Source organism: Protobothrops mucrosquamatus, unplaced genomic scaffold (assembly GCF_001527695.2).
Source record: "Protobothrops mucrosquamatus isolate PMUCROS unplaced genomic scaffold, P.Mucros_1.0 scaffold48, whole genome shotgun sequence".
In the NCBI taxonomy this organism is placed as follows: Eukaryota; Metazoa; Chordata; class Lepidosauria; order Squamata; family Viperidae; genus Protobothrops; species Protobothrops mucrosquamatus.
In genome coordinates this window covers 3,193,489-3,216,163 of record NW_015386430.1, presented here as the reverse complement: position 1 = coordinate 3,216,163, position 22,675 = coordinate 3,193,489, and the positions used below count along the sequence as shown (strand labels likewise).

General features: G+C 34.9%; 1 protein-coding gene across 1 annotated transcript in view; it reads left to right on the top strand.

Annotated features, from left to right (window-relative positions):
* Positions 1 to 22,675, top strand: part of AOAH (acyloxyacyl hydrolase) — a 94,205-nt gene that overhangs the window by 15,258 nt on the left and 56,272 nt on the right. The window contains exons 3-5 of the mRNA XM_015811769.1: positions 9,837 to 9,932; positions 13,165 to 13,231; positions 16,601 to 16,700. Coding sequence (XP_015667255.1) covers positions 9,837 to 9,932; positions 13,165 to 13,231; positions 16,601 to 16,700 — 263 coding nt within the window. The remainder of the gene's footprint in view (positions 1 to 9,836; positions 9,933 to 13,164; positions 13,232 to 16,600; positions 16,701 to 22,675) is intronic.

Here is a 22,675-nt window from a genome sequence, read left to right as displayed (position 1 = left end):
CCGCATGGAAAGGGGGGATCCAAACATAGCTGCTATCTTAAGATAAGAAGAAGGAGGAGGGAGGAGGGGAGGAGGAGGAGGAGGAGGAGGAGGAGGAGGAGGAGGAGAGATTTCCCTAGTTCTGAAATGGTTGAGCTCATTTGATAACTAAATGTTTTTTTTCAATAGAAGATAATATTTGTAGCTAACAGTTGTAGTTGAATTGTGAGATCCTTGGTGATCTCTGACCTTGGTTATTTTCTTGCAGATATTTCATTATAAAACTAGGTAACTTTATCAGTGTTAATAGGGAGTAGGGTTTGCTCTCATATTATATTCTAGTGGCTTACCGTCAGTATTGGTGGGAGTGGTCTTGGTGGTTCCCTGATTTACTTTTTGCTAGTCTAATGTTAATCTTGGTGTTAATCTCTGCTCATATGGGGGTTGATTGATGGTGAGGAGATGTTTTGGATTTTTTTTCCTTTTTGGCTTTTTGATCATATTTTTGGAATGATATATAGATTTGTTTATCTCTATGTGCCTGTTGATGGCTGATTTGTCTGAGTGCCAGCAATTCTCTGGTGTTTTTGGACTTGGCTTAGTCTAGGATTCTCATCATTTCCTAGCTGAAACTAAGGTTAAGTCTGTCTCTGTGTTATGAAATTCAGAAGTTTTCATCATGTCTTCTGACTGCTAATTTGTATTCAAATGTGTATGCTAATTTGCCTACTAGTCTTCTGCCTATTTGTCATGTACAATAGCTGTTGCAGGCCTTACACTGTAAGTTATATAGATGATGCTGAGCTTTTCTTATGGGCAGCTGGGACTTTTGGTTTATTTGGTAATTATATGATAGACTTGTGTTTCTAATTTGCCATCTGCTGATGAGAATATCCAGGAAGGGTAGCATCTTGTTGTTTTCTTATTCCCTAGTGAATTTTATTCCTTTGAATATACTTATAGAAACAGAAAAAGCAGAAAAAGACCTAGTGGTCTCTCAAGTCTGCCCTTTGAGTTTATTTATTCTTTGTTTTCTTCTTAATGTTGATTGTTTTGTCTATGTTTTCTAGCTGATCCTTTTTTTATTATGACAAAGGCATCATTCACATACCAGATCCATACTTTGGGTGGTAAGCATGGGAGTGCATAGATTCCAAGCATTACATTATGGTCTCTGCTATTAGTCCTGAAAAAGGTGATTCTGTGGGTGTTCCTTTGATATATTTGTCCATCACTTTGAAAGTATGTGGTCACACAAAGCTTGATAAGTTCCATGATTCTGGGTATTTCAATCTTGGCATATTTGGGTAGATTGGGTGTGCTATGTAGTAATTGGATTCTTTGGCTAATTATGGATCTATCGATTTAAAAAGTGCTGTGACATCAAATGAAACCATGATTTCATCTTCAACTATTGTCACATCTTTGATTTCTTTGGAGGTACTGTAATGCAGAGTTGAATGGAGTATTTGCTTCCCTCTGTGAGATAGCCTAACTTTTTTCTCTATTGTTTAGTGATGTTGTAGGTTGGGCTCCCTGGTAACAATACCATTGGACAGAAAGGTATATCTGATTTGCATGTTTTAGTGTGTCCATTGAAGACAGGTCCACTGCTTTTCATCTGTCATTGGTCTTCTAAATGTTTCTTCATGCTGAAGATCTTCATTTCATATGCAAACGATGAGTCTGTTCCATAGTAATCAGTGGAACAACCTGCCCCCAAAAGCTATGAATGCTCCAACCCTGGAAGTTTTTAAGAAGAGACTGGACAGCCATTTGTCTGAAATGGCATAAGGTTTCTTGCCTGAGCAGGGGGTTAGACTAGATGACCTCCAAGGTACCTTCCAACTTTATTATTATTATTGTTGTTGTTGTTGTTGTCACTGACAAATTATTGGTATAGAATAAGGGAAAATTATTTTAAAGAGAAAATGCAATAAGGATAGAAGATTAATAAAATAGATTAAAAGCAGCACAGTAGAAGAAAGAAAATTGAGACAGAAAAGCTTTAGCAAATCTTTAGATAAATTTCAAGTCCTTGCAGGTATAAGAAGTTATATCAGTATCTCTTTACCTTTTTTCCCCACTCATGAACTGAGAAATAAATTCTGAATTATTCTGTGAAAAACTGCAAATTATTCTGATCATTTGTTCATTATCCCCAGAAACTTCAATGCCTTCTAGATAATAAATTATGTAATGTACTCTCACATCAAGATTTTCATATCCCATTAATAGAATATATTATAGAAATGAAAAATGGCAAGAATGGAAACCGAGAAGCCATGGTAGAATATATATTTGGCAATGAAAAAGAAGTCCTTTTTTCATGAAAAACTTAACAAAATGAAAAAGTGATGAAATGTGAATTAGATATAGAACCCTTTTTTATCACTTATTCACTTTGCATTGATTATGGGAAAATAGGGTGTGAAGGAAATCAAATAGTGAGAGAAGCATAAAAAGAAGTTATATAGTCCCAAATCTGGTGCCATTCAAAAGTCAGAACCCCAATTCTCTCACTTAGATGTTTCATCCAAAGTACTTCAATTACACCCATTTATAGTATATAGAGTATATATGTAGTGTTACATACTTTTATTGCTACATTTTCAGGCACATTATGTATACGATTAAAATGTCTTCATGATACAGGAATCTATTTTATTAATAGTTTCTTGCTGATTTCACAAACCTATTTGATTTACACACACAGGATTCCCCAGTAAAATGGCATGAAGGAACAAGATGGCTTTTGTGAAATTTTGGTTCACCTTCTCTGATTTCGCAGCATACAAGCCCTGAAAACGTCCCAGAATTCTCTGCTGAAAAACTGTTGAGAAAAACAGTTTCGAAATAGAGCAAATTTTCTACACGTAGAAACTTGAGACTATTTCCCAATGATTGCCCAATGTTGCTAGTTATGGAGCAATGCACATTGTATAAAGGCATGTTTATGTGGGAAATTTTTTTTTAATATATTTTATTGGTTTTTTAATTTTAACAAAAAGTGCTTAAGACACCTCATGGTGTTTGGGTAAACAAATATTTCAAAGTAAAAAGCATACATAAACAGCTCAACTTAGTACATTCACTATCATCTCTCTATTTCCCCCAAATAACATAATGGATTTGATATATTCCATTTCTAGCTTAAATTTCTATACGACTAAACCTGTTTTAAAACCTTATCAGTTTACAATTACCATAATCAAATATTGTTTTACTTCAATAGATTATCACTTCAAGTATCTCTTCCAGATATGTTCAAGCTCTTAATCTCTCTCATCCCTATTTTTATCACCAATCTCATTTATTTCTTCTTCCAATAATAACTAACTTAGTTTAAAAAAAAAGCAATGTTAAATCTTAATTCATTTCAATTCATTAGACCAATTTCAAATTCTGTCCAATTACTTATCATACCTTATCAGACCATATTATACACAAAAATCACCTAGTTAATTTAAGCACTTCAGAGTTCCAGTCTAAAAATTCAATGTTTTTTCAATTCCAATACATAATTTCCCTCAAAAACAATCTTATTCCAAAAGATATATTCTTAATCTCTTTAAACATATATGTATATATGCATAATTATATATTTTTTATCCTTAATACAATCCATAAAGCCAAGTTTTCTTTTTTTTCACTCCACTTTTAACTTTCATATTTCTGTGCCAGGCAAATTTCCATAAAACAAAAAAATCATCTAACTAATTTAAACACACATGTATACAGTTGTATTTTTCTTACTTCTAACTCTAGATCATTATCCTTGAAACAAACCTTAAAACCAACATTGCCTTTTAATCCATTAAACAGTTTTAAATTTCTTTTTCAGTCTAATTCTGGGTTTTTTTCTATACCACACAGGCTTCCATAAAAGCGCTTCCCTTTCAGCCACTGGATCCATTTATGTTGCTTGTAATAGTCTTTGAGAAAATATAGATCCCTTCCTCTGCAGTAAGAGAACATCCTTTTCTCTTCTTCTTGCAGCGTCGTTGCTTTGTAGTTTGGAATCTTAATCTTTGCTTCTTCTGATTCTCTAAGTTGCAGAAGACAAGGTTGTCAGGTGAAATAAGTCTTTTTCTCTTCTTCTTGTAGAGTCGTTGCTTTGTAGTTTGGAATCTTAATCTTTGCTTCTTCTGATTCTCTAAGTTGCAGAAGACAAGGTTGTCAGGTGAAATAAGTCTTTTTCTCTTCTTCTTGTAGAGTCGTTGCTTTATAGTTTGAAATCTTAATCTTTGCTTCTTCTGATTCTCTAAGTTGCAGAAGAAAGGGTTGTCAGGTGAAATACGTTCTTCTTCTATCTCTGTAGATTCCTCTTCTGGTATATTTTGATTTTTACCATAGTCAGATGTAGCCTGGACATCCATTTGAACCAATGTAGTAAAATCTCTAGGTCTTAATTCTAAAGTACAGATTGTAGCACGTATTTCTTCAGTGGTCTCATAAATCTTTTTCAAAATAAATGCAAAATCCAGTCGTGGCTGGGGTTTCTCCATTTTAATGCTAATGCTTAAAAGAAGGTCTCTTTTTCTTTTTTGTGGGGACTATATTTAATAGAAAGCATATCCACCCCCACAGTTTCCACAGCTGCACAGCTTATCTTTCCCTCAAAGATATTTTGAAATTCAGTGTTCCATCTTTAAGAAAATAACCAGAAAGTGCAGTATTAAACTTTCACCACTAGATGCCCTCAGTGAGTAACAAAGGTCTTTTCCATAAACCAATTCCTTTTTTCTACCTTTTAAAGTATGATGTATAAGAAAAGAAATAATCCAGTTCTTGACAAGAGAGTAGAAAACATTTTCTGTCTTTTTTTCCTTTTTTATATCCAAAGAAAAAAATATAGATAACAGTAAAATATAGTCTTTTTCTATATTGATAGAACACCTTTCTTCCCCCCAAAAATAGAAGCTGCCTTTCCAAGCCAGGAAAATAATTCCAAAAGCTCTTACAGGTACCAAAAGAAAAAAAAAATAGAAAAGAGAGAGTTGCAAAAAAAAGTTCTCACCCGGGTTCACCACGGGGGCACTCACAGCTTAGATGTTCTCTGACTTACGGTCTGAAGCGGCAGGGCGATCGGCCATTTTACTGGCCGATCTTCTTCTCCGTCGGCCCTCAGAGATCGTCCGGACAACTGGAGGAGCCGCCGCTCCTCCGCAGCCGGACAGCAGCCTCCTCGTCAGAAGTCGCATCCTCCAAGGCGACTTTGGAGCCATATAAGGCTCCACCGACGGAGGGAAAGCTAGCCGGCGAGGGGACAAGTCTCCCCGCGTGACTAGCGACACCGCGAACCGGAACCGGAAGTCCTCTAGAATGTGAAATCTTAAATTTATCACTTTTTTGTCTCAGTATTGAGGCAGATTTTGTCCTAATGAGGCTCTTGGGATGCTTAGAATTAAAAATGATCATGCAATCTGAGTGATGGTTGTTTTGTTTTTATTCTCAAAGTATTGGTAGGGAACTGTGGGTTTTTTGGATGGATTCCTCAAGCTAGACTTAATTACAGTATAGGGATTTTATGTAAGAATGTCTTCAAGTCAGCATTGACTCCTGGTGACTGCCTAAATAATAATAATAATAATAAATCTTTATCGATTAGTCCTTGGGCCATATCAAAGCGCAAAATTCCAGCAACAAATTATTACTAAAGTTTGATAAAAGCAAATTTAAAATGAAATTTGATAAAATACAGTTTAAAATGGAATTAGAGTAAAATACGACTTAAAATGAAATTGGAATAAAATACAGTCTAAAATGAAATTAAAATAGAGTAAAATTTCTGCAGTTTTCTTGACAAGATTCCAGAAATGATTCACCAGGGCCTCTTTCCTAGGGCTGAGAATGAGTGACTGTCTCAAGATTATCCAGCTGGCTTTGTGCCTAAGGTAAAACTAGAACTTGCTGTCTCCCAGTGTCTAGCCTTAACCACTACACTAATATAGCTCTTGATTATAGTATAAGACAGTGATGGCGAACCTTTTAGAGACCGAGTGCCCAAAAACTGGCCCCAGCCCTGCTCCATCCCCCTTCCCCGCTTCCACCCCCACCCCACCTGCCCGCAGGGCCACTCACCACCTCCAGGGCCCGCCGCAGATCGCCCAAGCAGACCAAGGCCACGCCCTCTGCCCACGCCCTGCAGCATCAACTGTGTGATGGGGCATGAGGGCAGAGTGTTGTCTACGCTGCCTGGCTGCCATGTCCTTGGCTGCGCTGCTCCGTGTGGGCCACGTTCAGGGGCGAATCTCCTCCAGAGGGGCTGCTGGTGAGGAGGGGGTCGCAGGAGGAGGCAAGGCTGGGGCAATGGCACGTGTGCCCACAGAGTGGGCTCCGAGTGCCACCTCTGGCACCTGTGCCATAGATTCGCCACCACTGGTACAAGAGATTTAAAACTATTACAAAACTATCTAGAAGGCATTAATGAAAATGCAATGTAGTAGTCAGATATTGTTTTAGCTACTGTATAAAGGACCCTGCACCCAGAGGGATTACTTAATTCAATGTTTCTCAACCTTGGCAACTTTAAGATGTGTTGACCTCAACTGGCTCAGGAACTGACTTGCTTGTGCCATTGCCTCGGGTTTTTTCTATGTAAGAGATCTCGTTTTTAGTTTCACATAGAATTCCATCAGCTAGTTCTTCTCAATATTTTAGTTGCACAGAGGCCGGGGGCAGGGCTGAAGTTCCATATCTAAATAGTTGCAATTCAAACTTTGCATTACAGTGGCTTTCTGCAGTTAATCATTTCATAGGAACCCCCAACAAAAAGGTATATAAATTGGATTGTCCCCCCCCCTTATCAACACTAATTAAAACTTGACTTTGAATGTAGGAGAAGAATCAGCCCAAGACCATGTTCCTTACTCCTAACCCAGACCAGAAGGATACCATGATCAATAATATCAAAAACTGCTAAGAGATCAACAAGAGCAAAGATGAATGCACTATACCAATCCTGTTCCCTCCAGAGAATTTTCTTAAGAGTGATCACTAGTGTCTTGGCCCCATACCATACTGAAGGAAAGGTGGAATATAAATCTAACAAAGATAAATAAATATCTCCCAACATAGAGGAACAGCAACACTGTTAATATTATTAACATAATACAGCATGTAATACAGCATGTCTTTATTATAGTTGCTCTGGATTTATTTTTATGCTACATTCTTCATGTTTTTTGTATGTTTGTATATATTCATGCACATTTATTCAATGCTGCTTACAGTTCAATAATTAATTGTTCTTATTGCACAGTAGTATAGTAGTATATGCAGGTGTTCATCACCAACCATATTGATATCAAAATGACACATATTGTGATATCATTCTCAAATGATTAACTTAAGGGCTTAAGTTAACACATGAATGTTTCTCATATATCTAAAATCTGCAGACTAAAGTAAGGCTATTCCATGGAATTTTGCCTTTTATAAGCAACCACTGATGCCTTTCTAATTAGTATTTCCTTTGTATATTTGCTACAGAAGTAGATTAATTTAAACAGTCTGTTCAACTTGCCAGAGGATACATGGCCAGCAAGCTCATGTTCTGATTTCATTAGCTATAATGTGATTTTTTTTCAACAACAACAAAAAACAAGAATAAAAATTTAGAATAAATAAAATAAACTAGAACTGGAAAAGGACACGCATTTATGAATATCAGGTGTAGCTCCAAATAGATTATATATTTTGTAATATGGAAGCAACTTGTAAAATCATAATCACTTTTCTTGAATCTCCTTCTTGTTTCACAATGAACTCAGATATAAAGTCTAGCAAGCTAGCTGCAATGTTAGGACCTAGAAATCCATATATAGTAATGCTCATTTTGTTAATGTTGTTAATTTTATATTCCTATATTTTTCTCAGTTTGTGTTATTGATATATGCTACTATACCCTTTTTCATTTTCCATTGTTTTATTCATGCCCATCTTGAATTTTGGAAAAGGTTAAATTTACTTTCCTATTTTCTTCCTTCTTGTTCTTTTACCCTTGCATTTCCCTCTCTGTTTCTTCCTTGTTATTCCAATTCATTATTGGATCTTGGCGATCAAGATTGTCCATTACCTAATTACAGGGGTATATTGTTTAAAATTATTCCTGTTTATATTTCTCAAAACTTTTGTTACATGCCTATATCTCAATAGGAAGTCTGAATTGTTTCCAGCACTCTTCTTAATCACTAATAGCTTAGTCTCTTGACCAGTATATTTCGTCTGATACTATACTTGATCTTAGTCAAAAGACTCGTGCATAACTACTTTTCAGTGCCTACATAAGATCTTACATTTCCTTTACTTAGATTAAATTAGAGAGGGTCTAATTTAATTCCTAAATTTTATATTCCAAGTATCCAAATGCAGTATTAAGCAGTGAATACATGGACCTGTATTACAGCACATTGGTTGAAGTTATTGTTCTCTCCCACAGGTTTGAATTCTTTCCCTGTTGAAGGCAATTATAAATCAATGTTATTCAGGATAATCTCACAAAAACTTCCACATCTTGGTTTTTCCAGGAGGCACTCCTAATGATGGATTATGAGCATGCACCCATCATATTTAAATAATGTATCGAAGATCTTGAAGCCATACAGGACCAATCTGCTCTATGTAGGAATGCAGAGCTGTCAAGCCCTTTTAGAAATCAGCAAGATATTTATGTCACATAACTGTTTCCAAATTTTGAACACTAACTTTAGTATGCTTCAATGCTCCCTTCACAACAGTTTTGGAGAGATGATAACTAATAGTTCTCTATGAGGTGAGACTGTGCATCTCATGAACAAGGGGGACCTGTTATACTGTAACCTCTGAAAGGACTCAGGGACCTGCCTTATATCCTTGGGAAAACATCCAGGAAATTCTGATCTTTTTAAAGTATAATTATTATTATTATTATTATCAGACCACTATCAATCAGTCTCCTTTTTCATAATTTTGTTACACTACAGATTATTGATTTGATTTTGATTGACTGAAAAGCCCATTTCAACTGTAATATTTTATCTTGCTTTGCTTTTATTCCTTTTTATTTTTTATTTATGTTCTTGTTTGCAATTCTGGTCAGTAACTATAATAAACCATAATAAAAATATTCACATCTCATCTGAAACTTCTTTGTCTTTAGTTCTATAATTTCTTGTCCTTTGCTTGTATTATCCTCTTAATTTAAAATTAACTTATGTACAAGAAATGTGTAAAGACTTCAACAAGAATATGCTGTAGGGAGGAGGATGTAGCAAGCTAAATAGGGTGATAGTTACAGTATGTTGTACTTGTCCAAATTTAGAATTTAAGTTCAAGTATCATTAATTTTTCAGACTGTCTGCAGATTTCCTTAAGATTAACTTGCTGATTACATTGCAAAATGTAAAGACAGCTGGCTTATTTGTCTAAGTCGTTCAACACATCTTTAATTTTCTGCAATTAATTGTGTTGGTTTTAGTTTCCCATTGTTTGCTGTGCTTTCCTACTCCCTCTTATTTCTTGAGAATAATAAAGTTGTACCAGATCTTTTCTTGCTTTCTCTTCTGCTACTTTTTAAATTTCATATCATATACATTTTACTCTTGTAGCAAAAAAAACTGTTTTATTATCTATTACAAATGTACATCCAGTTGTGCCTTACATAAATAAGGGGGGAAGGGCAAAAAAACAATGCTGAAGATGGATTAAATTCCACAAGATGGTTTCTAAGCTGCAAACAACATTTTGCTAAGAATAGCATATTTATTTTTATATCAAAAAAAAATTTCTTTACAGGAACATCTCTGAATAATATTAAATAGCCAGACGGACCTTCTAAAATATAAGTAATCTGGATTGTTTTTCTTGCTTTGTAGGTTGCGTGTCTGTAGTGGCTATAATACAGCAGCTTTCTCAAGTCCACAACTCTACAGTAAAAGCAACTCTGGAAAGATTCTGTACCTACTTACCTGGTAAAAAAAACAATATGCACTACATATACCAATCAGTTTACATGCTTATGATATGATATACAATACTGCACTTGTTATAATTAGTTACAGATATTTTGAATTAATGAAAAGTAATAATTTATCTCAGAGCGGCTCTCAATTCATCCTTCTCTAAAGAAAACACAGAATTATTCACAGAGAAACATGATCAAAGTTTTAAAAAGTATTGAACCACATATATTATTTGTGGGATACAAAGATGCCAAGAGTCACTCAGAACAAATTATCAGAGAAAACTTGCCCACTTGGTTATTTGAAAATTTGTATTTGCTTGATATTTGAGCAATGTGTCCATCTTAGCAGTGGTAGCATGCATGCTAGTCCACCAAATATACCACTATAGGTTGTTCTTGGAGATAATGTAGATGAAAATGATTTTTCAGTGAAGTTCAACCAGTATTTGTGCTGATATTGGGGACTGTATAAAAAAAGCAAGAACTTTGAGTACATTTTAATGATATGCATGGATATAGCCCTAGACACTCACATAGGATTTAATTTCACTGTTCATAAGAAATAACCTTTTCCTAAGCAAAAGGAAAACCAGCAAATTTATGCCTTATCATAGAAATTGTTTTTGATGTTGCTGGCAGACTGATGATACTCTGTGAGCAATTTGTCCTGGCAGGAATGTATACATTTTGCTATTGTAGCCATACCTAATTGCTTCTTATCTTACTAAATCTGCAATGTTTTCATTGAGTAATTAATTAAAAGTGATTTTCTTCTTTTCCAGGGGCCCAGAATATATTATAATTATGACTGCAAATTGGCTGTTAGGAATATTAATTGTTGAGGCCAAGACTGAACAGCAGTTTGGTTTATTTTTGAAATTTAGCTTTGCAACTTTCCTGTAATTTCAAATAAATAAGAAATTAGTAAAGGTTTATTTTCTTATAAGGGATAAAATCAAGGGAAATTGCCTCATAAATGCACTTCTATTGAAGATGGCTCCAGAAAAGAAAAAAGAGATATTGAAATAAAATTGTTTTTTTAGTTAATAACAACTAATTAATTAGTGTGCCAATAAATTATTGCCAGACAGCTTTCATTACAATAAAATTTAAATTATTCTGAGTATGTTAGGCACAAGGTAAATTGTTCAAAGTTGCCCAACAAGCTTAATGAAATCAGTTTAAAGCCTTAGTTCACAGCCGGAAAATCTATCTGTCATTGCTTATATATTTTTGTAATAATTTTTGTGACATTTAATAATAATAATAATAATAATAATAATAATAATAATAATAATAATAATAATAATAATAAGTTGGAAGGGACCTTGGAGGTCATCTAGTCCAACCCCCTGCTCAGGCAGGAAACATTATACCATTTCAGACAAATGACTGTCCAACTTCCAGTGTTGGAGCATTCACAGCTTCTGGAGATAGGTTGTTCCACTGATTAATTGTTCTAATTGTCAGAAAATTTCTCCTTAGTTCTAGGTTGCTTCTCTCTTTGGTTAGTTTCCATCCATTACTTCATAATAATAATAATAATAATAATAATAATAATAATAATAATAATAATAATAATAATAATAATAATAATAATAATAATAATAATAATAATAATAATAATAATAATAATAAAGTTGGAAGGGACCTTGGAGGTCATCTAGTCCAACCCCCTGCTTAGGCAGGAAACCCTATACCATTTCAGACAAATGACTGTCCAGTCTCTTCTTGAAAACTTCCAGTGTTGGAGCATTCACTGCTTCTGGAGGCAGGTTGTTCCACTGGTTAATTGTTCTAACTGTCAGGAAGTTTCTCCTTAGTTCTAGGTTGCTTCTCTCCTTGATTAGTTTCCACCCATTGCTTCTTGTCCTGCCTTCAGGTGCCTTGGAAAATAGCTTGACTCCCTCTTCTTTGTGGCAGTCCCTGAGATATTGGAACACTGCTATCATGTCCCCCCTCGTCCTTCTCTTCATTAAACTAGACATACCCAATTCCAGCAGCCGTTCCTTATATGCTTTAGCCTCCAGTCCCCTAATCATCTTTGTTGCTCTTCTCTGTACTCTTTCTAGAGTCTCAACATCTTTTTTACATCATGGTGACCAAAACTGGATGCAGTATTCCAAGTGTAACCTTACCAGGGCATTGTAAAGTGATATTAACACTTCACGTGATCTTGATTCTATCCCTCTGTTAATGCAGCCTAGCACTGTGTTGGCTTTTTTGGCAGCTGCAGCACACTGCTGGCTCATATTTAGGTGATTGTCCACTAGGACTCCGAGATCCCTCTCACAATTACTACTATTGAGCAAGGTATCCCCTATACTATACCTGTACATTTGGTTTTTCTTGCCTAAATGTAGAACCTTACTTTTTTCACCATTGAATTTCATTTTTTTTAGATAGCACCCAATGTACAAGTCTGTCAAGATCCTTCTGTAACTTAAGCTTATTTTCTGGAGTTTTGGCTATTCCTGCCAGCTTGGTGTCATCTGCAGATTTGATGAGTTCCCCATCTATCCCCTCATCCAAATCATTGATAAAGATGTTGAAGAGCACTGGGCTCAGAATTATATGAAGATGAGAGCAGGTTGATCTTGCTCCTACTATCACATCCATTTTGCCCCGCTACGTAAATATTAATGTTGACTTCTTCAGTAATTTAGAATCATATGTCTTAAACCAGGGCTTTTTGAACTGGTTCCATTGGCCTACAATTCTGAAAATTTGATTTGGTTCCATGGAAGATTAACTGCAAAACACACACATACATACATAGACAAAAGTTTATCAAACACAGCCAATTCTCCATCATTATAGCTTTGCTTCTTGATCAGGGTTCTGGATTTTTTTTAAAAAATTACTAGATCTCACAATCTGAAAATGTTTGATAACACTTGACCTAGAGCACATACAAACTTTCAATGTACAATAGGTTCCCATTTTCAGACTGTCATTGTAGCATACGGTTGAATAGCCAAGTCAGAAAGGACATGCATACTGGGACCAATGTGGTCCCATTTGCCCATTCATATAATATTTTCAGTATCTACTAGAAACGAACAAAAGAGCTACTCAATCTTACCTGGGAGCTTTCTATGACATCTCTTTGACTTCTGTTATAAAAGCATGGTGCAGTAGAATAACTTTTTCTTTCAGCTAGAAGGATGAGTAAATACCTTCACATGTTTAAATACAATCTTATGAATGCTCATTTTTTTCAATATATATTTTTCCAGAAACATTCCACCTACAAGGTATTTGCTTTTTGCTTATTGAAATATATGGACCAAAGATTATTAAATTGTAAGTATTAATGACAATAAATAAATAACTATTGCTATGTCATGCATAATTAATGCTTGCCCTATACAACCCATCATAGATGGCATACTCTGGCCTTATCAGTCAAATAATGCTCCCGATAGAACTAGGAGGTCTTTGGCATATCCTGCCAAGATTCATACAGCCCCTCATCCTGCCCTAATGTAGACAAGAATGCAAGAACTGACTCTTTTCCCAGGCCTGGGTCTAGAGTGGATGGCAGGCTTTTTGTGAATTGTTTGATCTGTGAAATGATAAGGGTTTTTAACATTCATAGATATATTCCAAGATTTCTTATGGGATTCCTCTCCTGTGCTTTTAACTAGTATAGATCCAGTGCAATAAATCTGTCTCATCTATTTACACCATTTAGTGTAATGGTTAGACGCTGGCTTAGAGGCCAGCCTCATCTTAGATACGAAATCTGGGCCAAATACTCTCAGCTTCACCCATTTCACAGGGTGGTTGTGGGGAAAATAGGAGGAGCAAAGAATGTTAGATATGCTCACTGCTTTGTTACGTATGCAGTAATAAAGGCAAGATAAAAATTTAACAAACAAATAATAAATAGTAGAGTGCTGCTGTTTAGTGCATAGTTTTGTATTTATAAAACTATCACTACTCTAGAAGGAATTCAATCTAAAAGCTGATAACTGAACTCCAAGATTTCCATTCAGATTCATCTTGCCCCCAGATTCATAGGGCTCACACATAAGTCCTGTTAAAATGAGCCCTTAAAACTTGAGTTATTCCTCATGTCTTGTTGTTTTATCCAAATTTTCTCTTTATCCACCACTGGGCCTTGAGCCAATCAGAACCAGGCTGCGGATGTGGCAGGCAAGAGTACGTGCGCATCCCCTCTTGTGCGAGCAGTGGGCGAGTGCGTGTGCACATGCTCCGTTTGTGCCCACTCACGCAGAACAATTCCCTCCCCCCCATCCACAAAGGCGGAAAGGTTGGGGAACTCTGTTCTAGGCAATATATTTAAATGCATGTATGTGTATAAAACATTGGGTATATACACTGCCTTGAGCCATCCATACAGATTGAGGTGGTCTATATATTAAATTAATTAATTAATAGCAAATGCACTTCTCAACCGGCCTCAAAAGAATTTAATTCCAAAAGATTCTGCTGTTGGAATTATTGGTGGAAACAAATCCCAAAGGTGCTTTTCCAAAAAGCAACTGGACTTTCTTTCTTTTTTGAAAACATTTAGCTTCTCATCCAAGAAACTTCTTCAGTTCTAACTGACAGGTGGGGAATGGAAAGATTGGGAATTTATCAGAGGGTAAATAGGTGTGGAATCTTCTTGAAAGAATTGTAAACAGGAGATAGATGGTGTCATATCCTTTCCCCTCTGTTGAAAGAGGGCTGTTCAATTTTAACATAGATGTTAAAATTAATGTATGTTAAAATTAATCTATATTAAAAGTCAGTTAGAACTGAAGAAACTTGTTGGATAAGAAGCAAACCATTTAAAAAAAAAGCCATGAAAATCCAGTAGCCTTTTGGAAAAGCATCCTTGGGACAACTATGACTTGGATGATTGAGAATCTCCATAGGCCGAAACAAATATTTGTGGTCAACTCCTTGGCCTACTTATGCTTATAGAAAAATATATTTCCTCTTGGGAGCAATACATAGCCTCTGTTCTGGTTTCCTTTGAATTTTCAATCCATGACAGTTCCATATGTTATCCAAAAAAAGGGATGGCTGAGGTTAGGCAAATATTGTTGGTCTCAGATTTACAAATTGAAGATCTAAAACTGGAGGCAAATCTGCTATCAAGACTTTAGTATCCCACTTCTTCCATTCTTAAATATTTTCATAATGCTTTCTCTACCCCAGTGAAAAGGACATTCATGCAGATACTCCATCCTTAAAGGTGCTGGAGGGGTAGAGTTTTGTGTGATTTTTTTTTAAAAGGGATCAGTTCTAGGAAAACCTCTGTGAAAATCACAAAACTTTGCACCACTGCAATTACTATTAGAAGCTGCAATTGATTCATGCATAGACAAAAAGAGATTCTGACATATGTGCTGGGTTATGCAGCCTGATTGTCTTTTACTGATTCTTGCCGTTCATCAAATTGTTTTGATTTCTGTGTCTATACTTCAGTCTACAACAATACAGCAAACAAATAAATAATCCAGCATCTATCTCAAGAAGTTGCAATAGAAATATGGAAATGTTTAACATTAACAATTAATTAAGAGAAGTAAATAATTTTGGCATATGCAATACAATAGATTTGCATATTTCATTCATTCCGAGCCATATTATCTGTTTTGCTTTAAGGGTAAATTAGAGGCAAAAGCTTCCTGTATGTTCCACTTCAAAATATTGCATCCAGGTTGTTTGGCTCTTCAAATGGGCTGGTCTGCAGTGTTCTCATCATAATTTGCACTATTGGCAGGAGGAATATGTGTACTAGCTCTGAAGCCTCCATGCAAAGGCAAAACGAGGGCCCAAGCAAATAGTGGATAAACACTTATACAAAACTTTATGACTGGTATTTCCATAGTATTTAACTTTGCATAATTTTCATGTGCCAATAGTATTTTTCTTATATTTCCAAAAGTTAATTAAATATATTAGCCTGTAAGTAGTCTTCTCCAGAAAAAAATGTTGTGTAGGAGATTTAATATGTGTAAAATTTGTATAGTATTCGGAATCACTCAACCCATTGGGAGCTATAGAAAGCCCAAGTTCACCTCAAATGAGAGTAAAAGTGTTATTCTAAATTTTGGAACTTCTGATCATCCTTGCAAAATTATTCTAGCCAAATTAGTTAGCAGGTAAATTTATGCAGCTTTTCTTTGTTGCCACCTTTAATAAACCTACCTTTATTTTCACTTTTAAAGTTAGCATTTCAACATCTTGAAAAGTAATGTAATATCTTTTCACATAAAAATTAAAGACATTTAAGCTGTGCGACTATGTAGAGACTTTTTACAGTTCTTATGGAACCTAAAGATAAAATATTTCTATGTATTTATTTAAATTCTGGAAAAAAAAATCATATACATGGTGGCTAAGAGTTAATACTGATTTGATGACATACAAGCAATTGGCCAATTTAAAAAATTATACATATTTAACAACAAATCAGAGTAAAAATTATGAGGGCATTTCACTGAGTAAAGCTTTGCATAAAATTTGCTGAAGCAAATACAATCAATGAATTCAGAATTTTCCATTATTTACATTATGTAAAGCAGTATTCAAGATCCAAGAAAAAAAAAATACTAGCTTAAGATCAAATTTAGTAAATACAAAATGCATCTTTTCACTGGTAAGGAACTATTATAGCCTAATACCTGACAACAAAAACTGCCTTTGTTTTAGGGTAGAAACCAAAATGAATGCCGATGTGATATGCCATTCCATTCATGCGTGTATAAAGAAAGCAGGTCAACCATACTGTCATCTATACCCTCCTCCTAAGGTGAGTTTCACTTGAGCTTAAAATAAGAGAAGATATAATTTATTTCCCTTTTTAAAATAATTGATCTAGAGAGGAGAGAATCTATGAGCTTTTCTACAACTCTCAAACTCACTGATGGATCAATGATTAGGTTTTAAAATGTAAATACCTCCATGGTTGATTAAGCCACCAATAATCAACAGCATCTATCTGGATACCTTTCCTAGTGTGTCACTCTACTCTTATCTCATTGCATCATCATGACTATGTCATGCTATTTTAATTATACCCCATGCTTACTCCAATGTGTAAATAATATCCTTATCTTATCCCTATTTAATACTTGGAACAATCTTATATGTTTAAGTAGGCTAAAGGTTAGACAAACTCAAGGTTCTTTAATGGCAGTCATAATCAATCAATCAAATATATAAACTTTGATCTCCTGCATGTTTGTCAAACCAGCAATAGTAGCTTGGTTTATGAATTATTGTATGTAAGTCTATTCAAAGTCACAGAGTTGGGCTCTATTAAACATCAAAAACAAACCATGTAATATGTAGTAGCCTATATGTCAATTTTTTAAAATAAAGGACAAAATGTTCATTCAAAATGTCCTTTGTATTGAGAATTGCTCTATGACAAATTGCCCTGATGAAAGTAAATTGGAGGCCCAATTGTAAGGATAAATTGCGTGCTCAGCTTAGTATCAGGAGCCTGAAAATGGGAGTTAAATTGCTTAAAAGGTGATTAAAGGTGTAGTCCCTCATTACTAATTATTTTAGTACCTATTTTCTATGTGATATTGGATCTGAGAAAGGACATTTCTTTTATAGAACATTGACTATTTCATTCTATAGAGAATTAATTATTCATCTTATTTAACAATGGCTCCATTTGAAAAAGGATGGGATAATTTCCATGTTTTTGAGAATATTAAACCTTCTCAGATCAGCAAAGGTAAAAAAAAGATGAGCTCATTGCTGCATGGCTGAATCACTTTTAAAAAGAGCTCAAAATCAACAGCTTCTATTTGTAACAATTACAATTCCGTGTTCAGAAATAATCATACTCCATAAGAGAAAGCAGTCACCTTTATACATAATTTGCAAGTTTTCTGAAAGTAAATGCTAACTTACTGTAATTAATTTCAATGTGATGTTGAAATATTGTATTGGAATTAAATCTATGTGGCTCATAAGCACTTATATGATGCATAAGTAAAATTTGGAGAATGGATGCAAGATTTAAGAGTTTGAAAATACTTTAATTCCATTTTTGTACTACAAGCTCCTCTAACTTTGCAAGTAGGATGAGAATTTTTATTGTCCTGCTTTTGCTTTTGGCTAGAGTTATCTTACAAGCATTCTAGTTTATTCTTAGATATTGATGTGATATTTGAAAGACCTTCCATGCAGTATGAAAATGTTAAATAGAGACTTCCGGTTCCGGTACGTGGTGACGCCGGTCGTGTCTGGAGACTCATCTCCACTCCGGCCGGGTTTTCTTCGCCGGTAGACCCCTTAGTGGGTCGAAAGGCACCCTGGAGGGGCGACCACTGAGGAGGAGGCTTGCTGGTGACTGCAGGAGGGCGACAGCTTCTCTCGTGGCTCCAGCTATCTCCTTAGGGCCGACGGAGCAAAGATCGTCCAGCAAGATGGCCGATTACCCTGCTGCACCAGCTGAAAGTCACATCTACAATTCTCTTCAATTACCATTAAAATGGAGAAACCTTATTCACAATTAAACTGTAAACTTATATTGGAAAAGATTTATGAGGCTACTGAAGAAATATGTGCTACAATGAAAGAGATTACTACAGAATTAAGAGCCAGAAACTCTATCACAAACCTTCAAACTGACTTTCAGACTACATCTTACCATTCTATAAACCAAAACATACTAGAAGAGGAATCAATTGAGATTAAAGAGGAATTTATTTTACCTTACAAGCATTTTATTTATATCCTCGAGGATCAGAAAAATCAAAGACGGAGATTTGAACCTTTAAAGCTACAAGGCTTTAAGGACAAGAGAAATAGACGTCCAATGCAGAGGACAGGATGCTTTTTACTGTCTCAAATGATATTACAAGCAACAAAGAGAGACCTATCGACTGAAAGGGAAGCTTTGTTATGGAAACCTGCCTGGCACAAAAAGAAGGCTAGAATAAGACTGAAAAGAGAAATTTAAAATTATATGTAATGGATCAAAGGCACTGTAGAATTATGGATTGATTTAAGGATTAAGAGATTATTAGAATATATATACTAAATAGATTAAGAATGTATTTTTTGGAATAATAGGTTTATTTGTATGAAAACTATTATCTAATGGAATGAAGAAAATTGAAGAGGTGTTTTAGATCTGGATTGACTTAATAATTAATCAAATTAATTTAGTAAGATGATGTTTTTGTTTGATAATATGGATGTTATTAGGTATGATAACTAACTGGATGAAATTTGAATCTCGTTCAATGGACTGAAATGATTTAAGGTTTGATATTATCTTGTTATCTTAAAGAGATTGATTGATGGATTAGACATGTATAGGGTAGATTAATATTTTATTTTAATTAGGAGATATTAGTGGAAGAAGAAATAAACAAGACTTGTGATAAAATTAAGGAACTAGAATATATCTGGAAGGGATACTTGAATTGATAATGTGTTTATTTAAAGTTAAATTTGATTATGGTAATTGTAAATTTATAAAGCTCAAAACAGGTTTAGGATTAATAGAAATTTAAATTAGAAATGGATTATCTTAAATATATCAAGCTATTTGAGGGAAATAGAGAGGGAATATTGGATGTATTGATTTGAGTTATTTATATATGATTTTATTTTTGGATGTTTGATTACCCCAGCACCACAGTGTGTCTTGAGCACTTTGTTCCAAGAATTTAAAAAACCAATAAAATTTGTTTTTAAAAAAATATTAAATAGAATAAAATAAAACAAGTTTCTAAAAGAACAGGATGTGAAGACAAAAACAATGAGGATGAAGCAACAAATAATTTGGGATAAAATTCTGTTTAATCTGTGAATGGCATGGCATGGTGTGGCATGGCATGATAGAGAAATTCTGTCTACGTATTATTATATAGGTCATGAGAATAAGCCAGATATCTTAGATATCCAAGATTTGCTCTGTTAAATTCACCACATGCTTCAAGAGCAGATCTTGGACACTTTTTGTCGTTGTTCCATGTCTCCTACAGTGTATGTTGCATAGATTTTATACATATAGTTGTGCAGGTATGCAAATGAGTAACTTCCAGTTAAAAAGGGTCTGCTGTTGGTGAGATAGCTAACTAATCATAATGCTTATCTCTAAACTGTGATTACAAAGCACTATAGGAATGAAATATTATAATGGGTAAGTCATATCTTTTATTTATATAATTTAGGAGCAACGTTCCTAGCACATAAGATGAACAGTTGTTAGCAATTGACTTAAGAAATAATTCCTCTAATCTATATTACTAGTGGAATGCAAGTTTATGTCAAAACAAGGGGTGATGGAAAGAAGTTACTCTGGCTATCGAATAAAAATGGATAATAGAGATTGTAATACTTGACCTTGTGTTTGTTTTGTATAATGATGTTTGCCATCATTTTTGCAGAACACATTTAAAACAATGATTAAAATACAGTGTATTTTCAGCCATATTTTAGTACCAAAAAAGGACTCTTTTGATCCTTTCCCCCAAACTCAGAAATATCTACTGATATTTATAGAAACTCTCTTACTGTTCAGATGCTCCATAGTAATTTCAGCAATAAATATACTAATAACATAAATCTTCAGTGTAAAGCGCACTTAAATTTCAAACTTCCATGTATATATAATAACCCTATGTTGCTGTTGTTTATGTAGATTACAAAAAAAACCTTGCCAATCTATAGCCCAACTCCCAACTTTTCAAGTCCCATACATAGAAGAAATTGGAACAGAATAATGTTTTGAAGGAAATTTCAAATTTAGTGACCCTAAATATATAGTTTTTATTTTATGAAAAATAAATGAAATATGTTAAATAACCACTTTGATTTGTATTCAACCCCCAAATGCACACTCATATTAAAAGCAAAAATCACTGCAAAATTAAAACACCAAACTCATTAATAAATACAAAATTCATAAATATATCCAAAAGGGAGCTATTAAAACAGAATAAAATAGAATATAAGTCAACATGCACATTTGCATCCTACTTTACCAACTAATATTCTAGTCAGTTCTGAATATATAATTTAAAGGCACAAGGCAAGATACAAACTTTCCATTATAGTTTAATTTCAGAAATAGAGGCTTATGGAGAAAATCAACTTACTACTTGAGGAGGCTTATATGCGCACAGTGCCTCTCTCTGTCTGACTCTCTCTCTCTCTGCAAATGGCAGAGGAGGCTGAGAGCCGCAGGAGAAGGCTCAAAGAGCCACATGTGGCTCTGAAGCCGTGGACTGCCGACCCATGTTCTAGGGTATGTTTGGATTGAATGCCTTTAAGCCGCTTAGGGTCTCCACTGGTGAAAAGGGCGACATAAAAGCTTAATAAATAAATATTGACAAAAAGTTTTGTATCTGAAAAAATGTAGCAGAATTAATTTTGTTTTGAAAGGTGGGGTATTATGGGTTATAATACTTTCATTTTGTTTTGTTGAAAGCTGGAGCATTATGGGCATTGGAGGTGTACTCTGGTGCTGAATTGATACTGTAGACATATGTGAGTTCACTGATAGGCATTCCTCCCACAGCTTCCCATCCTTCAGCTGGAATATTATAAACGCATTATATGCGAGGCAGTCCTTAAAGCTAGGCCACACATTAGAGTGAGGCAAAATACTATATCCAGGATAATAGATAACATAGAACATGAGTTTGTTATTCTGTTGTATGAATACTGTTGTGGGTGTCAATAAAATACTTGGGCAAATGAGAGATGCTGATGCTTATACAAAAAAACTGTAGATGGGGATGAGATCTCAGGAGGCAAAACTTGTTGATTGTTCGACCTATGCAAGAATTACTAAGGTGCATTTCCTTCAGCTGACCTTATTCCAACATCTTGGTAATAGGTGTCTATGGAGGTTTTCAGTTATCCAGGTCATGGTTGTCCCAAAAGGTGCTTTTTTAAAATGGCAACTGGTCTTCCTTGATTTTTCTTGAAGACATTTCACTTCTCATCCAAGAAATGAAGATATTTCATTTTTCATCTGATGAGCTGAAAACATTTCTTGGATGAGAAATGAAACATCTTCAAGAAAAATCAAGGAACTCGAGTTGTAAAAAGGATCTTTTGGGACACTTTGGGATTAGATTTCCAGTAGACCTGTGGCAGATTCCCAGCCTTTAGATTTGTAGAAAACAGCTAAAGATTTATCCTATTTTCCTTGGCATTCCCTGCAAATTGAATCCAGCTTTATTTTTTTTTAGAATGATTAAATATTTAGTACAAACGTTTTAATTTTTAAAATGCTAATGATTTTTTTTTGAAAGCTGGAGTATTAAAACAAAGCTTTTGTTTTGTTTTGTTGATAGCTGGAGCATTATTTTAAAAATGGGATGAGAGCAAAAAACCCTCTAGGAGGTGATAGCCATTCTCCTAAAATCTCCAAAGTAAGAAAAATTGGCTGATTTTTTTCATCCCAATGCCATTTGATGATATCACGTAAACACCAGGAGGCCTCCTGTGTAATTTACCAGTGCTCAAGAAGTTTTAATTAGAAAAAGATGGCTCCCTCTATTTCAAATATGACTTGGAAAAGGGGAATGAACCATAATACAGGTAGACTTCCGGTGGCAGGCGCCTTCGCTGGACGCAGCTGTTTGCTGCTCCCGCCTGTTTCTGCGTAAAAGCCGTTTTGACAGCCCGCATCAGCTGTCAAACGGCTTGATACCTTTCCCCTGGGCATAGGGGGAAAGGTGAGCTGCCCGAGGTAGGAGTTGAGTTCCCGAGTCGTCCCTTGTGGACGATGTAGGTGAGAAC